The 16599-nt window shown below is 38.3% G+C and overlaps 2 protein-coding genes across 3 annotated transcripts; one reads left to right on the top strand and one right to left on the bottom strand.

Annotated features, from left to right (window-relative positions):
• The first annotated feature begins 1241 nt into the window (after nucleotides 1-1241).
• Nucleotides 1242-3443, top strand: LOC108415858. Its single transcript, XM_017688900.2, has 2 exons — nucleotides 1242-1347; nucleotides 1645-3443. Exon 2 carries the CDS (start codon nucleotides 1691-1693, stop codon nucleotides 3227-3229), a length of 1539 nt encoding a protein of 512 aa, XP_017544389.2. The 5' UTR covers nucleotides 1242-1347; nucleotides 1645-1690; the 3' UTR covers nucleotides 3230-3443.
• A 6410-nt stretch (nucleotides 3444-9853) lies between these two features.
• LOC108411531 (leucine-rich repeat neuronal protein 4) lies at nucleotides 9854-14987 on the bottom strand. Of its 2 annotated transcripts, none has more exons than XM_017683157.2 (2): nucleotides 14882-14987; nucleotides 9854-12115 (listed from the first exon to the last, which is right to left on the bottom strand). In XM_017683157.2, exons 1-2 carry the CDS (start codon nucleotides 14889-14891, stop codon nucleotides 11391-11393), a joined length of 735 nt encoding a protein of 244 aa, XP_017538646.1. In that variant the 5' UTR covers nucleotides 14892-14987; the 3' UTR covers nucleotides 9854-11390. The 2 variants fall into 2 exon arrangements, with proteins under 2 accessions (XP_017538646.1, XP_017538647.1); XM_017683158.2 differs by lacking the exon at nucleotides 14882-14987 and adding an exon at nucleotides 14233-14638.
• Between the last annotated feature and the right edge of the window lie 1612 nt (nucleotides 14988-16599).

The raw sequence follows: 16599 nt of genomic DNA, 5'->3' as shown, positions 1-16599 counted from the left end.
ATATCACGTTTTGCTTCTGTAGCTGTTACGTATTCATTACATCAATATTTAGATGAGAGCTGGACAAGGTACAAAATACAGTCAACATAAATCTTACAGCGTTTGAGGTGCTATAAGTGCAGCTTACTATACACTGCAAAATGATCTCATACCTAATAATAAATATAATATAATAAATATATCTAATATTTCCCATTTTGAGATGGCTGTGCAGTGATTATAAGATCATCTAGTTTATTTCTAGACATTTTTCATTAGTTTTAGGTAATTTTATCAAGTAAATTCTATCAAGTAAATCTATCTGACACAAAACACAACATTTTCTGCCAATATTGCTTAATAAATTTGCTTAACAAAATTCCTTGAAACAAATAAAAATGTCTAATAATGAAGTAAACAGTCTTCAATTAAGCTTACAACAATCTCAAGAGGGGAAATATCAGATTTATCAAGTACATTTAAGATCATTTTACTTGACAAGTAAAATTGAGTGAAACTGTTAGGTGTGAATGAAAATCTTAGGTGCGCAGCCCCCTTATAGCATTTAAATACAAAAAATATATAAATATCTGAGAAGAAAAAGATATATATATATATATATATATATATACATTCACCAACTCTGAAAATACACATATACACAATAAATATTAGTATTGCACTATTCCAATGTGTTGTACAGCAATAAATTATGAACTAAAACTATGAAATGTGCTGTTGTACACATTCCAAATGTGCAGTGAGTCTGAGGTAGATAATAAATGAGATGCAGGTACACAGGGATAGAATACTGGTATATGACCAGGCCAAAACCATCATTAAAAACCATTACAATGTGGGCTTAGTCCTTTTTATTTTTTGGCCAGCATGTTCATGGGTCAAATTTACATTTACGGCATTTGGCTGACACTCTTATCCAGAGCGACTTACAATTTGATCATTTTACAGAGGAAGGCCAAGGTGGTGTTAGGAGTCTTGCCCAAGGACTCTTATAGGTATAGTGTAGGGGGCTTGCCCAGGTGGCGGATTGAACCCCAGTCTACAGCGTAGAAGACAGAGGTGTTAACCACTACACTAACCAACCACCAAATTTTGATAAGAAACAGTGGTGCTATGAGGTCTAGAAGAAGCTACTGAGGGGTAGAGAACCATTTTGAGGTGAACATGCAAATAGTGTTGAAATGTTCCACTCTGTGAGAGGCCTATGATTGGCTGACTGTCTGATTGGCTGATTACACTGAGGCCTATGATTGGCTGAGTATCTGATTGGCTGAGTGCTGATTAAACTGACCTATAAATTCTGAGGTAAGAAGAGGACATTTTCACTCGGGGTCTGCTGGACGAAAGGTGAGTAGAACTGTTTTCTACATCTGCACTATTCATGCTCTACAGCTCTACAGCTCTACTTTCAGATAATGTGCTATAACAGTGTTTAATGAGCAGCAGTCTAAGTTCACTGTAGCTACAGTCTGTTTAAAGTACAGTAGTCGTTTAATGTTAATACAAACTTTACATTGTGTCCACAACATTTCCATCAAGGTCAGTTCATTGGTCCACATGGACACATACAATTGGATCATTTCAACATGAATATAAAAGCTTTAAAGCCTGAGTATTTAAAACAACTGCACTTTCCTGCCTCAGAATACACAGTCGAAGATCTTCAGCTGAGGAGTGTGGAGTACCTGCAATGGCGTCTGTCCTGAGATGGGCCGTGGTGTACTGGACCCTCACTCAAGTCTTCCTCCTCTGTGGTGCTTTGGGAAGCCCAGTCCACGTTCAACTTAATGTTGATGGCACAGATGACGCAAGACTTACAAAAATGAAAGGTTTAATAAAAATAAGGTATAATCCTCAAGATACAGATGCTTCCGTTGAAACAGCTGAACTCGTAAAACTGTACGTAACAGGAAAATTCAGTGAAGTGGACAAAAACAAAGATGAAAATGTATATTTTAATTGGGATAATATAAAGATCAGTGGTAAGGAATTAGGAGAGTTTGTTTTAAGGAAGTTCAAAGGTGACCCTGTTGTTATCGTCGTGTTTCCGAATGATCTGCAAACACCTCACGGCTTTCAATTCCAGAAGGAGTTTGAAGAAGAGGTACAGAAAACAAATGACAGAATCACAGTTGGGCGAGGGGTGATAAATGTTTATGTGGGTTTTGATCTTCAAAATCTGGATGAAAAGGTGAAAACTCTCTTAGAAACAAAAGTATTTGACCATGAAAAAGATGAAAAATACTACAGCATTTTTGCTCAATACCACCAAAATAAATTCAGCTTCAGGACCGTGTTTACTGCATGGAGAACTGAACCAAAGCCTGTAAATATATTTCAGGTGAAAATCCAGGAGGCAGACTCAGTGGCTGTTAAGCTGATATCTGCTTGTACTTCTGATAACGGCTTGAAAGTGGGTTCACACACAGCGAAGGGTTTAACAGACATTTTGTTGAAGCTGTTGCGAGTTCAGGATGTGGAAACACATCCAGAGCAAAGAATCAGAGTCGAACTTCCAGAAACCTGTTGGACGGCGAAAGATACAGAGGCTTTTACAGGCGACCTTGTTGACAACCTGAATAACAAGCTTAAAGTTTATGGGAAAGAGCCAAGTGTTCACATACACGTTTACAGTAAAGATGATACAAGTGATACAAATGACATAAAGGATTTACACAAACAGGACATTTTTGGGAAAATAAATGGTCAAATCTCTCTAGATCTAAATCAGAAATCTGCACCCACACTAGTATCATCTGCTAAGGAATTGTTTATTCACATCCACTGCCATGGGCTTTTTGGAAAATTTCCTACTATTTGCGGAAAGGATTCAGGCACACTTGCAGGTATTCTGTCTCAGTTCATTAAAACATTGTTGATAAACTCTGTGACCAAGAATGGAATAATCATATTTCATGTTTGTAATGCTGGTAGTGAACATGGGCAGGAATATGTAAAGAATTTTTTGACTAATATTAATAATTCTTTACAACCACATAACATATTAATCCAGGAATCTCTATCTTACAAAAATTTTGTAAGCCTAATTTTGGGAAACACTATGGTATCGCTTCCCTGTAGTGAAGAGCCTAATCCTTTATACTGGCCAAAGGCACCTGAAAAACAAGTGTTTGCTAGATTCACAGTAAGAACCATAAAAACCACACAGGGGTTTAAAGCTTTCTCTCTTTTACCACTTACTGAGTACAACCTCATCTACAAAATGTAGAAGTGCCTTTCCAAAACTTTCCACACTGATGAAAAAGTTCAATTTCTGCTTGACACGTGTGTTATAATTTCTTTATTTCTGTCTGCTGACACACTGGACTAATATACTGTTCAATGTTTACAGATTATTGTGTTCAGTTGCTTGACTTTCATACGGTTTGGATTTCCGGAAAGAGTTGCAGCACAGTTATTTGTAATGTGATTAAAAGTTATTGCTGAGCATGAAAAACATGTCTGGTTATTGATTTTTCAGATATGATCTTGTAAGGAGATACAGTAACACGTGGTGACAATTCGTCAAAAGTTTTGGTGTCTGAGGAGAAATTCACTGCTAACAAAAATACACCCCATTGTAAAACCTGCCCCCAAATTTCTCTAGTCCATGTTCTTTCAACATCCAGAGTAGCCAAAAAAACAAAAGCAAAACAAGCTTGCTAGCAAACAGCTATCCTTGGCTAATGGAATTGTTTTTGTGTTGCAAGAAGTAATGTTGCCTTTACATCAATGGGATTGTGACCATTGGGAAGTGCACCATTTCCCATGATTTTCATCTCCACATTTATGAAGAATTGCATTGATTTAGAAGTTTCCCATTCAGTTTGTTTCCACCTACATTTATCCTCAAGTTGTTCATGGTTGTCTTCAGACATTATCATAACAAGATCATGCCTTTAGTCATATTTACCTAGGTGCCCTAAAGACAGCAAGTCCTCATTCAATTCTTATTACATTTTTAGAACAAAATGCATTATTATTATTATTATTATTATTATTATTATTATTATTATTATTATCCACCCATCCATCCATTTTCTAAGCCGCTTCTCCCTCAGGGTCGCTGGAGGGGTGCTGGAGCCTATCCCAGCGGTCATCGAGCAGAAGGCAGGATACACCCTGGACAGGTTGCAGTATTATTATTATTATTATTATTATTATTATTAGTGAAGTGGGTCTATGTTTAAGTGGTTAGGACATAATGAGCATCCCTTCAATACACACTCCTTTTTATTCCTTGCAAGCTGAATATAAAGGTGAAACTCTGTGTAGATAACAAGACAAAGAAAGCCCTATTAACTTTTCTCCATACATTTCTCTAACATATTTTTGCATGTATTAGACATGCAAATTCATACTACATCAGTATGAATTTGCATGTCTAATACATGCAAAAATATGGTCAGAACCAGCCTGAAGTTTGTTGACCAAGTAAATTTTTAACCTGGCGATCAGGCTGCATATTCTCTCTCTGCAGAGGGTGTGGTAGTTGAGCTCACTCTAGGTTTGTATCCATAACTTTATTTCTTAGAATCAATCCGTAAAGGCAGCTGTGGTGGAAGACAAACTATTCTTTCAGCCAATATAAACTGGGGTGTGATCTGCATAGCAATAATAATTAAGGTCATATTTGTTCATGCTTTCCCCAGTGGCAGCATAAAAATTCTTAACAAGATAGGTTCTAGGACTGACTCCAGGGGAACACCTTAGCTTACTGGAGCAGCATGAGATGTATTATGTCTCCTAAGAATGTAATTATGGATTTATGGATGATCAGACAGGTAGGACTACAACAGGTTAAGCACAGTGCATAGCCACTTTCCTGTGCAAGATCAAGGTCATGTCCTGTTAAATGATGCAAGCTTATATCTTAAGAATGCTCATAACTCCGATCACGACCGTTTCAGCGCTGTGCCATCTCTGAAACAGATAGAAATGGCACAAATAAAGGAAGATGCAGACGGTGGTTTTGTAATTGATAAGAAAGATCTTGTTCTAGGACTTTAGCCAAAAATGGAAGTCTTGACATTTCCAGAAATAACACTGAATTCTTTTTGTGCTGCACAGCGGAAAAAAAAACAATCTTTTCAAAAAGGTGTAAATAGCTTCACGCCGTGTCGTTCAGGTTTGCTTTTTCTTTACTTTTATATAATGAATTAAATATAATAATTCTGATAGAAACCTGTAATGACCGTTTACTCATTTTACTCAAAGATTTCTAACCTTAATCAAGAAGGAATGAAAGCAAATAGTCAAGTAATAAATAAGAAGTGAAGGAAAAACAACTATCAACAAAAACAATCTCACCTTTTATGTTTAAAAATATCAGTTGAAGTTAGAACAGGGAAAACAAGGCAATACCAAAACAAAGAGTAGCCGTATCACAAAAGGACATTGCAGTGAATAGAGTGGTGTGCAGAAATGTGGTTCTGTGGTCAAGTCTCTCACTGATTTCAACATGGTCAGATGTCCTGCTGTGGTTGGAGTGGTTTGGATCATTACTTAATCACATTCTCAGACCGTGAGACACATTCAGAGACAACGTGCTCTGTCACCAACACATTCATTACTGTTAGTTCTGTTCTTTACAGCTGCTTATCTCTCGTTCAGCAGGTCTTCAGCTGTATTCATCATCCTCATTCAGTAACAATCTGCAGTGTAGAGGTGGATCCTACACAGATTCAGCCTTTAGGCCCTGCTGAGTTCATTACTACAACTTTTCTATGTAGGAGAACTACTTTCTGATCTTTTCTGGGTTGATCAGATACTAGATGGCATTCGTGAGAAGGTCCCAAATGAATGGGGGTCTTTTAAGAGTATGCGCTAACCATTAATCCATCCAGGCACTTTCATTTTGCTGTATAATGGGATAAACAGAAAGTAGACCGTGTCCCACTGAATGGTTTCAACTGCAGCTGGTGTAGCCAAGATGTTAGTGGTATAGGCGAACATCTGAAAAGTTGCATGCATCCTTCCCTTCCTGGGAAATGGATGTGGACTATTTTGGTAGCATTTTATTTTAAGAGTCTGCAGTAGATGCTGTAGATGTTCAGCTTGCCTTTTGCAAACATTCCACCAAATATCTATGAAATGTAACTGAACTTTAAATTGAATGTTACTGGTTCTATTAAAACTAAACTTAACTTTTACTCCAAACCTACGCTGAATCCTAAACCTTACTGTAACCATTACAACATTGTTTCACCAGCTAATTCATCTGCACTATTCATGCTCTACATCTCTACAGCTCTACTTTCAGATAATGTGCTATAACAGTGTTTAATGAGCAGCAGTCTAAGTTCACTGTAGCTACAGTCTTTTTAAAGTACAGTAGTCGTTTAATGTTAATACAAACTTTTTACATTGTGTCCACAACATTTCCATCAAGGTCAGTTCATTGGTCCACATGGACACATACAATTGGATCATTTCAACATGAATATAAAAGCTTTAAAGCCTGAGTATTTAAAACGACTGCACTTTCCTGCCTCAGAATACACAGTCGAAGATCTTCAGCTGAGGAGTGTGGAGTACCTGCAATGGCGTCTGTCCTGAGATGGGCCGTGGTGTACTGGACCCTCACTCAGGTCTTCCTCCTCTGTGGTGCTTTGGGAAGCCCAGTCCACGTTCAACTTAATGTTGATGGCAAAGATGACGCAAGACTTAGAAAAATGAAAGGTTTAATAAAAATAAGGTATAATCCTCAAGATACAGATGCTTCCGTTGAAACAGCTGAACTCGTAAAACTGTACGTAACAGGAAACTTCACTGAAAAGGACGATAACAAAGATGAAAATGTATATTTTAATTGGGATAATATAAAGATCAGTGGTAAGGAATTAGGAGAGTTTGTTTTAAGGAAGGCCCTGCGATGGACTGGCGACCTGTCCAGGGTGTATCCTGCCTTCCGCCCGAAGACTGCTGGGATAGGCTCCAGCATCCCCCCGCGACCCTGACGGAGAAGCGGCTTAGAAAATGGATGGATGGATGGATGTTTTAAGGAAGTTCAAAGGTGACCCTGTTGTTATCGCCGTGTTTCCGAATGATCTGCAAACACCTCACGGCTTTCAATTCCAGAAGGAGTTTGAAGAAGAGGTACAGAAAACAAATGACAGAATGGGCGAGGGGTGATAAATGTTTATGTGGGTTTTGATCTTCAAAACCTAGAAGAAAAGGTGAAAACTCTCTTAAAAACAAAAGTAACAGACCATGAAAAAGATGAAAAATACTACAGCATTTTTGCTCAATACCACCAAAATGAATTCAAATTCAAGACCGTGTTTACTGCATGGAGAACTGAACCAAAGCCTGTAAATATATTTCAGGTGAAAATCCAGGAGGCAGACTCAGTGGCTGTTAAGCTGATATCTGCTTGTACTTCTGATAAGAACGGCTTGAAAGTGGGTTCACACACAGCGAAGGGTTTAACAGACATTTTGTTGAAGCTGTTGCGAGTTCAGGATGTGGAAACACATCCAGAGCAAAGAATCAGAGTCGAGCTTCCACACAGTTGTGGGATGGCAAAAGAAAGAGAGGCTTTTACAGGCGACCTTGTTGACAACCTGAATAACAAGAATAACAAGCTTAAAGTTTATGGGAAAGAGCCAAGTGCTCACATACACGTATTTAGAACTGAGAAAACAGATGATCAATTTGAGGATGATCTTAAATCTATAAAGGTGCTACACCCACAGGACATTGTTGGAGAAATGAAGACTAATGGAATCAAAAGTCAGGTCAGTGAGATGGATCGCAAAGCCACATCCTCTGCTAAAGAGTTATTCATACACATCCACTGCCACGGTTATTTTTCTGGCAGTGTTGGTGTTGACTTTATTTTTTAGAATCAGTCCGTAAAGGCAGCTGTGGTGGAAGACAAACTATTCTTTCAGCCAATGTAAACTGGGGTGTGATTGGCATAGCAATAATAATTAAGGTCATATTTGTTCATGCTTTCCCCAGTGGCAGCATAAAAATGCTTAACAAGATAGGTTCTAGGACTGACTCCAGGGGAACACCTTAGCTTACTGGAGCAGCATGAGATGTATTATGTCTCCTAAGAATGTAATTATGGATTTATGGATGATCAGACAGGTAGGACTACAACAGGTTAAGCACAGTGCATAGCCACTTTCCTGTGCAAGATCAAGGTCATGTCCTGTTAAATGATGCAAGCTTATATCTTAAGAATGCTCATAACTCCGATCACGACCGTTTCAGCGCTGTGCCATCTCTGAAACAGATAGAAATGGCACAAATAAAGGAAGATGCAGACGGTGGTTTTGTAATTGATAAGAAAGATCTTGTTCTAGGACTTTAGCCAAAAATGGAAGTCTTGACATTTCCAGAAATAACACTGAATTCTTTTTGTGCAGCACAGCGGAAAAAAAAACAATCTTTTCAAAAAGGTGTAAATAGCTTCATGCCGTGTCGTTCAGGTTTGCTTTTTCTTTACTTTTATATAATGAATTAAATATAATAATTCTGATAGAAACCTGTAATGACTGTTTACTCATTTTACTCAAAGATTTCTAACCTTAATCAAGAAGGAATGAAAGCAAATAGTCAAGTAATAAATCAGAAGTGAAGGAAAAACAACTATCAACAAAAACAATCTCACCTTTTGTGTTTAAAAATATCAGTTGAAGTTAGAACAGGGAAAACAAGGCAATACCAAAACAAAGAGTAGCCGTATCACAAAAGGACATTGCAGTGAATAGAGTGGTGTGCAGAAATGTGGTTCTGTGGTCAAGTCTCTCACTGATTTCAACATGGTCAGATGTCCTGCTGTGGTTGGAGTGGTTTGGATCATTACTTAATCACATTCTCAGACCGTGAGACACATTCAGAGACAATGTGCTCTGTCACCAACTCATTCATTACTGTTAGTTCTGTTCTTTACAGCTGCTTATCTCTCGTTCAGCAGGTCTTCAGCTGTATTCATCATCCTCATTCAGTAACAGTCTGCAGTGTAGAGGTGGATCCTACACAGATTCAGCCTTTAGGCCCTGCTGAGTTCATTACTACAACTTTTCTATGTAGGAGAACTACTTTCTGATCTTTTCTGGGTTGATCAGATACTAGATGGCATTCGTGAGAAGGTCCCAAATGAATGGGGGTCTTTTAAGAGTATGCGCTAACCGTTAATCCATCCAGGCACTTTCATTTTGCTGTATAATGGGATAAACAGAAAGTAGACCGTGTCCCACTGAATGGTTTCAACTGCAGCTGGTGTAGCCAAGATGTAGTGGTATAGGCGAACATCTGAAAAGTTGCATGCATCCTTCCCTTCCTGGGAAATGGATGTGGACTATTTTGGTAGCATTTTATTTTAAGAGTCTGCAGTAGATGCTGTAGATGTTCAGCTTGCCTTTTGCAAACATTCCACCAAATATCTATGAAATGTAACTGAACTTTAAATTGAATGTTACCGGTTCTATTAAAACTAAACTTAACTTTTACTCCAAACCTACGCTGAATCCTAAACCTTACTGTAACCATTACAACATTGTTTCACCAGCTAATTTGTCATTTAATTAAAACATAATTTATCTCAACACATAGTGTAACCATAGCACAGTATTGACTTCATATTATAGCAATTTTACAGGCATCCACAGTAAAACTGTTTTCAGCATTGCTGAAAAACTTAGATTCTACAGGTTTGTTCTCTTTGAAGCTGCAGGGTACTTGCTTTAACAGAACTACTGAAGGTCCTGCAAACAGAAGCACAGCTGTTCATCATAATGCAGTGTTGTGGGAACTAACTTTGAATAAATAGCTTGAGAAAGGACAGAAAGATATAAAGATGTATTTATTTACAATATTATTGTTTAAAATGACACTCATTAGTTCATTCATTTACTCACTTGATCATAATAAAAAAAAAGCTAATACTGACAAAACTGGCAAAAACAAAAGATATCCAAAAATTTACAAATAGAAAAGCATTCAAACAATACTAACTCCAATAATACATCTAAAGTGCTTTTGTACATAGTCTCTCCCATCATGATCCCCACCCTTCAATAAACAAAGGTCCATAAGGAGGGCTGGTGACCACAGTCCTAGACTTGATCACATGCGTCATGACTTCCAGACTTATGCTTCTGAGTGAATAATTTAATCGAAAATGTCATGATAACTCAATGATTTTGCACTGTTTTTCGTGTAGTTACCAAGCAATACAGTTGTATGCAAACCTGGTCAATCTCTACATAGAGCAAACTTAAATAGTACGTTTTTCTGCTAATTTAATGCACAATTATTATTTATTTGCTGAAGTAAACACAACAGATCGGAAAACAAAATGTGGTGTGTATGTCAGTGTGTGACCCTTCAAGTTGATCTATTAGTGTTATTGTTTTAGGTCCCAGGCATATTTGATTCAAGTCAGATGCAGACAATTCCAGAGGGTAATAAATTCTGTGACCCTTTAAAACTTCTCAAGATGTTGTGATTACACTCAATAGCCCTGGGCTTATCTACACTGCTGCTTAAGGAAGTGAAACTAAAGATGGTTGACTCTTTCAAAAGCAGTAGATGGCTGAACACTCCCACTTTACAGTTTCTACTGTCTGAAATATCATTAAGAAACTGAAGTCATGACAAGATCTGGATGACCAAGAAGACCAATGATGTTAGACTGGTCAGTTATGCAAAGCAAAACCCCCACATCACTGCCAATGACCTCCAGGAAGACTTGGCTGACATTGCAGTAGTGATGTTCCTGTCCACTGTGCATTGTTGTTGCACAAACACCATCTACATTTTAGGGGTATGTGAGAATTAAATTCTGTGGTCTGGCAAAAATATTGCTGGCTACAGTCACCAAAGGTGTGTTTGGAGAAAAGGGGAGCAGCACTTGATGAAAAAACTGTGCCAACTGTTAAGCATGAGGCATGAAGTTGAATCTATCTATGCTTTGGGATTGAGTTGTATAGTATTATGTTGTGGGGATAAAGAGAAGAAAAGATTCTACTATCAACAAGTACTTTAAGTCAATGCTTCAGTCAGTGAAGACATTGTGAATGACCTTCACAATCCTCAGACATGAATATTATTGAAAATCTGTGGTTATATCTCAAAGACGATGTGCATGCAAGAAGACCTGTGTAGACTTATGAGCTAGAAGAGGTCTGCAAGGACAAAAGAGCATCTTAAATCAAGAAACTACAAGAAGCAGTTCAGCCAAAATGGGATTCCAAAGTATTTCCTGAAAGGATTTCTAAACTTGTGCACATGTTAACTTCAGCAAATATGTTGCAAAATAATTGTCTATAATTTCTACAGAAATACGTCATCATGAAGTTTCTCCCCCCACTGGGGGTATCCAAAGTTTTGCATACAACTGTATACCTCAGAATGCAAATATAAGTCATTGTCTCTCAGAGCACCATCTCTGCTCCTCCAGTTTCGGTCGGTGCCAGAGTTTTCCTTCGTCTCCTGAACCTCCAAAGTAGCAACGCTAGTGCTAGTACAACAAGCAGTGCCACTACCCCTCCTATGATGCCCAGCCTCAATGCCAGCCCAGACTCCGAGCTTTCAGGCTGGAAGCGAGTACACGAGTGCTTTTCCCTGGTGCTGACTCCAGCCTTGTTCACTGCCCAGACACACACCTCTGTTCCAGACGCTACTTTTCCTAGATCTATCTGCCTACTCCTCTCGCCAGCCTTCAGTCCCTCTTTCTGACCCTCCACCTGCACCAGGTAATGGGTAACCGTGGAAGCCGGAGCACACCAGTGCACAACAACCCTGTCTGAACCTTCTAGGGACAGCCTGCGGAGGTGTGGGGGTTCTGGGACCTCATGAGGCCCACTCATCCCAGGGCAGGAGCAGCCCGTGGCAGCCGCAATCTGCTGGCAGGATGGCTGCTGGTCCTTGCAGAGGTCATAGTCGCAGCGTTTAGCCACAGGAGGCACAGGTTTGGTTGTTGGTGATGGCGAAGTGTCATAATCCTCATCGTAGTCATCCATGTTCACGCCATGAAAGTGAGCAGTGTCATTAAAAGGCGATGATGTTGATAGTGTCACAAAGGAAGGGAGGATGAGTAAGACAAAAGAAAGAAGCAGTGGAGGTCTGAGAGGGTTCTGGAATGCCACCAACATGGTGCCTAGAAAAGAGAAGTTGACAAGTTATGACTCTTTAACTCAACTTAAATCATATCATTGTAGAAATGTTTCAGTGGAGTGTCAATAAATAGTGAAGCATGGAGTATATTCCTGCTCTAATGTACTTGTGATAAAAAAAATCTGCAAACTTCTTCAACAACATTGAGGGATGAAAAGTTAAAGATCATTGAAAGCCTAATTTTCCTCATATGCTTAAGATAAAAAAGTTTTATATCGAATACAAGGGCCAATCTAGCAAATTGGTTCAAAATCAAAGTTGAAAACACATTTTGGATTGTAGTTTACTTCAGACTAAAATCCTTTTGTTTTAAATGACACTGTACCTTAATAATATTAATTTTATAAAAACTAATTATTAACAAATTATGGTCCATAAACAAGTTTTCAAAACCCAGCCCAGTCCATACATGGAAACTAGCTTGCAAAAGCAGCCTATTTTTATTTTTTGTGATGTCATAAGAAAAACAACACATTTGCATTGTACATTTACTGTCCGATTTAAGTAAACATAAAATGCACCTCCTTTCAGAAGCACTTCTTTAATAAAAGCAGAAAAAAAAACATTCAAACCAAGTCAACAAAACATGTAATTTGGCCGGTGATGCCCAAACATTTGCATATGACTGTACACTTTAAAAAATAAAAGTTCTTAACTTGAAATAACTTTAATTCATATACAAACTTTACATATTTCCATTACAGTTGGGAAGTTCTTTAGACATTTTAAGGGGAATCAACTTTTAAAAGGTTCTTTAGAGAACCAAAAGTGATTATTCTATGACGGCACTTCAAAGAATCTTTTTGCGATCCATACCGCTTCTGCATGAGTCAGAAACCACCCTCCATTTAATTATAGGGCCCGTTTTGAACTTATAGGGCCCGTTTAAATGATCACGTAAAAATAATAATGACTTATAGATAAAACCACACAAATGTCATAAGTGAACCTTACAGAGAAAAGAAAATACATGAAAAATATAGGAGAGGGGCTTTTTAATTTTAATTTTAATTTTTAATTTGAATTATTTTAAGTGTAAAATTGTATAATTTTAAATAGTCTCATTTACAGTGAGGACCGGCATGATATACAATAAATGCAAATCCACAGTAAATCATAAACCAAAGAAGAGTAAGAACAAGTTTAAAACAATAAAACAGTTTAAAACAATCCAAACAAGTACAACAAATAAAATGAACAGAAATATATGGTTAAGAAAATGACAAACTGCTTTCATCTGTGAGGTTATTGACATGTAGTTTAACTTCACATGAAATGCTGTCTTACCAAGTTCTATGGTTACATTGCGTCTGTTGTATTTTTCATTTGTTCCGACTTTAAGGATTCAATGGAGCTTTTTAGAGCCTTTTTTACCAATAAAAAACAACAAATGGACTTTGACCTTTGCAGCGCTGCTCACAGTGGCTTATCACCAGTAATAAAACATAGTGCACTGTGCTAGATAACACTGAATGGTTTCATTCATATAGGTTATATCACTGTAATCCAATACTGATACAACAGTTGCTTGGGTGGCTCTCGTTGTGTTTTCAAAAGAAAGACGAGCTATATTTCTATACACCATCCCACATTAATATAGCAGTTATTCAATGTTTATAGTAGTTGCCAAATAATAAGTCACCATGCGATAACTGAGTAACAAGGCTAAACTATACAAAAATACATTGTTCTTTCAAAAGAAAGACCAGCTCAATTTCTAAATAATATACCACATTAATAATAATAATAGTTATTCAGTCTTCAACTAAATAATAAGGCTATCACTAAAGAAACTGTAAAAAGCAGGGAGGTCAAACAAAACCTGTTAATTAACAGTAAAAGTGTGTTTTTTTTGCAGTTACAGTAATATTCTGTAAAATTAGTCATTTAAGTTCTCAGAAATATGACCTTTAACTCTGACCCAACAGTTTCACTAGTTCAAATAGTAATTCTGACATGCAGTATTTTACTGTAAGAGTAAACGCAAATTTCTGTGAAAAGAAGTAATTTTACTTTATATTTCTGTAATAAATTTTTTTTTACATGCATTTACCTTTAACATAAAAACAACCTAAAAACAACTTAAAAACAAGCCTTTACCATTACATTTACAGCACTTCGACGCTGGAAATCCTTTCTTCACAGCGAAGATGTTAAAGGGTTACAATCATGTTTGATTTTGTTAAAAGTGGTGTAAACACACCGAAGACTGTTTTGCGAGTGCTCTAATCCGAGTGGCTCCAGAAACACTTCAGCTGTCTGATGTGTAAAAAAAAAGATGTGGTCTGTGTTATTGTTCCATTGGTGTGGGGATCTGGCCAGTCAGCGCTGTCTGAACAGTTTATAGAGTAAAGCAAATCCAGGGCTCCAAAACAGCCTGCACTGCGCAAGAGTTCAGCATGTGTGCAGGTCATCTGCACTTCATTAGGGGAGCAATCACTGCTCGTTCCACCACAAATAATCATGACTCATTTGCTTACAGTGTACTTGTTATGACAGAAGTAAACCTGAAAGTAACAATGGAGATCTTGAAAAGCTTTAGCTGGTAAATCATTGAAGGAAATGGAGAGCACACTCACATCAGGAGAGGAGAAAGGAATGCACAGGAGTATAATAGAGCTATTGTGCTGAAGCTGCCTGTGGAATTAGTCTCTTGGTTGCTGTGTAATCAGTATTAAATAGAGCTCCTACCAGATTCATTTAAATGAATGGAAGTAGAATTGCATAAAGTACATAAAGACTGACTTACCTGTGCGCATAATATAGTCCAAAAAGTCTTCGGCGATGTATAACCGTGTAGTAGTAAATCTCTGTTTCTCTCATTCCCTTGTTCCAGTCTTTATAAACAGCTCCGGAACTCCTCCTCCCCTCCCGCCTCCCTCTCCACGCTCCAAATTTCTCCACTCAATAGAGCACCAAGCGGAGCCTGTGTATGCGTGGAGGGCTGAACTCGACCCCTCATGAATCACAAACACCCACATTCCTTCTGGAAGTGCAGGTCTCAAACCGGCCTCCACACACTTGCCAAGCAACAGCTAAAGTGAAATCAACTCAACTGAAAAACCGCAGGCACAAGCACGACTGATCCAGACGCCATAATGACCCAACCCAATTACCGCGTTCCTGGAAATGCAATGTTTCATAAAGGTCCTGCAGAGATCAGCCATGTAGCCGGAGTTCCAAAACTAGCACGTACCATCCGGAGTCAGGTACGGCCCACTGGCTGGGCAACAGGGCCAAGTGCTGAGAAAAGGTGCTCAGATATAATGATCAGAGAAAACGTAGAGAAACTCTTTCAGCTTTGAGCGAAAGCGAAGTCTCTCAGTCAAGCTGCCTCTTACCTGAGAAATCGTTCTAACTTAAAGTGAGACTGAAATCTTTAGACTACAGTCTCCTCAGGGACCAGAGGAGGGGGACAGGGGGTTGGTGTGTTTCGGGGAATTGATGCTTGTGGGGTAAAATGACTTTGTGACTAAAAATAGTTGTAAAAAGTTACAGAATAAGCTTTTATAGCATTCAAGGAAAGAAGTGTATAATGTTAATGTTCATTGATATAGACGATAGTATTCCTCTTGTTCTGGCTCCATTGATGGATGGATGGATAGATAGTTATAGCTTAATTATTAAGCCAGTTGTTAGCTTGCTAGTACCAGTAGCTGACTTATCATTAGCCTACCTCAAGGTTTTAACAAAGTAATCCATACCAGGCATTTCACTCTGTAGTACTTCACGTTATTCCAACAAAACATTTACGGCTGACGCTCTTATCCAGAGCGACTTACAATTCGATCATTTTTACACAAGTAGGCGAAGGTGGTGTTAGGAGTCTTGCCCAAGGACTCTTATTGGTATAGTGTAAGGTGCTTACCCAGGTGGGGGATTGAACCCCAGTCTACAGTGTAGAAGGCAGAGGTGTTAACCACTACACTATCCAACCACAGAACCGAAACAGAAGACGTTGATTTCTCCAGAAGTATTGGTTTGTTTACGCAACAGATCCTCTCCCGCGTTAATGGGCCCCAATAACTTAATAAGGTTAAAGCTATCCAAAATAAAAGTGACTTTTTTTGGCAAACTTTGAATAAATGTATATTTCTTGTTACAAACAGTGGTTCTAAATTATAGGGTCTGTATAAAAACCATAGTAATTATCCATGATATGCATTAAAATAATGTATGGCTTCAGCCAGCTGTGAATGTGGCTAAGCCGATCAGATTTAAGAACAGAAGCTGATTATTTTATAACACTCAATGTTCACACAACTGACTGCACACATTAGTTAATATCAATACCAATGCACTCGTCACTGTATCTCAGTATTCATGACACAGTGCAGCACGATCCAAGTGCACTGGATCACTCTGCATGGTCAGTAAGGTCAAAGATTATGGCGGCAGGTTTTTCGCACACATGGTACTGTGCCGGCCTTCACCCTCCCTGGGTGCTTATGCAGTTGAGGAGAGGCC

This window comes from Pygocentrus nattereri, chromosome 23, assembly GCF_015220715.1.
Source record: "Pygocentrus nattereri isolate fPygNat1 chromosome 23, fPygNat1.pri, whole genome shotgun sequence".
In the NCBI taxonomy this organism is placed as follows: Eukaryota; Metazoa; Chordata; class Actinopteri; order Characiformes; family Serrasalmidae; genus Pygocentrus; species Pygocentrus nattereri.
Note: the sequence above shows the minus strand (reverse complement) of the source record. Positions and strands in the feature narration are given on the sequence as shown.